Genomic DNA, 1830 nt, shown 5'->3' with positions numbered 1-1830 from the left:
AGACAGGACTAAATCATGAGAGAAGACCTGACAAACCATGCCATCATGTGCTATTGCTGGTTTGCACAGCTATCTGCATTTTGAGTAAGCATCTTAACTGTTTGTAATGCAAGTGGGTTCAAAAACACTCATTTGGAAGCACAATGAGAGGTCAGCCATGAGCCTCTTACCTTTCCTTCTCCACCTGAGAAAGGCCACCAGTCCTAGCACCCCAGTTATGAGCATAGCTGTTGCCACTGCCACCCCAACAATGGCTCCGAGACTCAGGGGCTGAGACTCTGAGACTGTGAAGCCAGCTGAGGTAACTTCAGAGGCTACACTGGTGCTTCTCTCAGTGGTGGTCTTCATCTGGGTGGTGGTCTTGATGGCTGGGGAAAGAAAGATCAGAAGTCAGCAGATTCTCCTGCAAGAGTGGGAATTTGTGAGTGACAGGTCAGATCTCGTCTTGTTCAGAGGAATATGGAGAGGGGAGCAGTTCTCAGAGATCCACTCAGAGAGGAAGAAGGGGAGGCTTAGACTCCAGATGAGCAGAGCTGGGTAGAGGGATGCAAGTGTTGGAGCAGCTGCCTAGCAAGTGCCAAGCCTTGAGTTCAAACTCCAGTACCTCCAAACAAACAAACACAAAAGGATTCCAAACAACCAAGTTTAAATCCTGACTCTGTACTACTTTTCTTTTTTTCTTTCTTTTTTTTTCTTTTCTTTCTTTCTGTCTTTTTTTTTTTTTGTCCATTGTGGGGCTTGAACTCTGGGCCTGAGCACTGTCCTTGTGCCCTTCAGCTCAAGGTGATCGCTCTACCACTTGAGCCACAGTGCCACTTCTGTTTTTCTAGTGGTTTATTGGAGATGAGAGTCTCAGGGAGGGCTGGGAAGGTGGCTCAGTGGTAGAGTGCTTGCCTTGCATGCCTGAGGCCCTGGGTTTAATTCCTCAGCACCACATAAGCAAAAAGAAAAAACCGGAAGTGTGGCTGTGGCTCAAGTAGTAGAGCTCTAGCCTTGAGCTGAAGAGCTGAGGGACAGTGCACAGGCCCAGAGTTTAGGCCCCATGACCAGATCCAAAAAAAAAGTCTCAGGGACTTTCCTGCCCGGGCTGGCTTTGAACCTCAGATCTCAGCCTCCTGAGTAGCTCAGATTACAGGCGGGAGCCACCGGCGCCCAGCTATGTAACATTTCTCAATAGTGAATAAGAAGTCACTTCACTACTCAGAAATAAATCACAGGAATAGAACATCATTTTTGCCATAAAATCTATGAAACATAAAATATACCATTTAATCATCTGCAAGGGTGAATTTCAGTGGAACCGAGTACATTCATGTTACTGTACAGCCATTACTCTCTGCCAAATTCTAGAATTTTCTCATTATCCTAAATGGAAAGAAACTATGTGTACCCATTAAACTTGTGTCCATGCTTATGAGGAATTAATTATTTAAAAAACTGAATGCTGGTGGCTCATGCCTGTCATCCTAGCTCCCTAGGAGGCTTAGATCTGAGGATCATAGTTTGGAGGCAACCCGGGAAGGAAACTCTGAGGCTCTTATTTTCAGTTAACCAGCAAAAAGCCAAAAGTGGGGTTGTGGCTCTAAGTGGTAGAACACCAACCTTGAGCAAAAAAGCTAAGGCATAGGCCCTGAATTTAAGCCATAAGACTAGCACAAAAAGGAAAAAGAAAATGATATTCATAAAGAATTACCTGTGTCAAAACTACTATTCTGTACCCATAAATATTCATACTTAAAAATTAATTAGGAAGAAAATGAAACACTACAAAAGAAGAAATTAATTAATAACAGCATAAATCTCTCAATTGAGAACTAAAATGTTTTTAAT

General features: G+C 43.6%; 1 protein-coding gene across 1 annotated transcript in view; it reads right to left on the bottom strand.

The window, feature by feature from the left end:
* The window catches only part of LOC105990896 (paired immunoglobulin-like type 2 receptor alpha), a 5704-nt gene that overhangs the window by 1614 nt on the left and 2260 nt on the right, over positions 1-1830 (bottom strand). Inside the window, exon 3 of the mRNA XM_013023410.1 lies at positions 171-368. Within this exon, the coding sequence (XP_012878864.1) occupies positions 171-368 (198 nt within the window). The remainder of the gene's footprint in view (positions 1-170; positions 369-1830) is intronic.

This window comes from Dipodomys ordii, unplaced genomic scaffold (assembly GCF_000151885.1).
Source record: "Dipodomys ordii isolate 6190 unplaced genomic scaffold, Dord_2.0 Scaffold68, whole genome shotgun sequence".
Classification (NCBI taxonomy): Eukaryota; Metazoa; Chordata; class Mammalia; order Rodentia; family Heteromyidae; genus Dipodomys; species Dipodomys ordii.
Note: the sequence above shows the minus strand (reverse complement) of the source record. Positions and strands in the feature narration are given on the sequence as shown.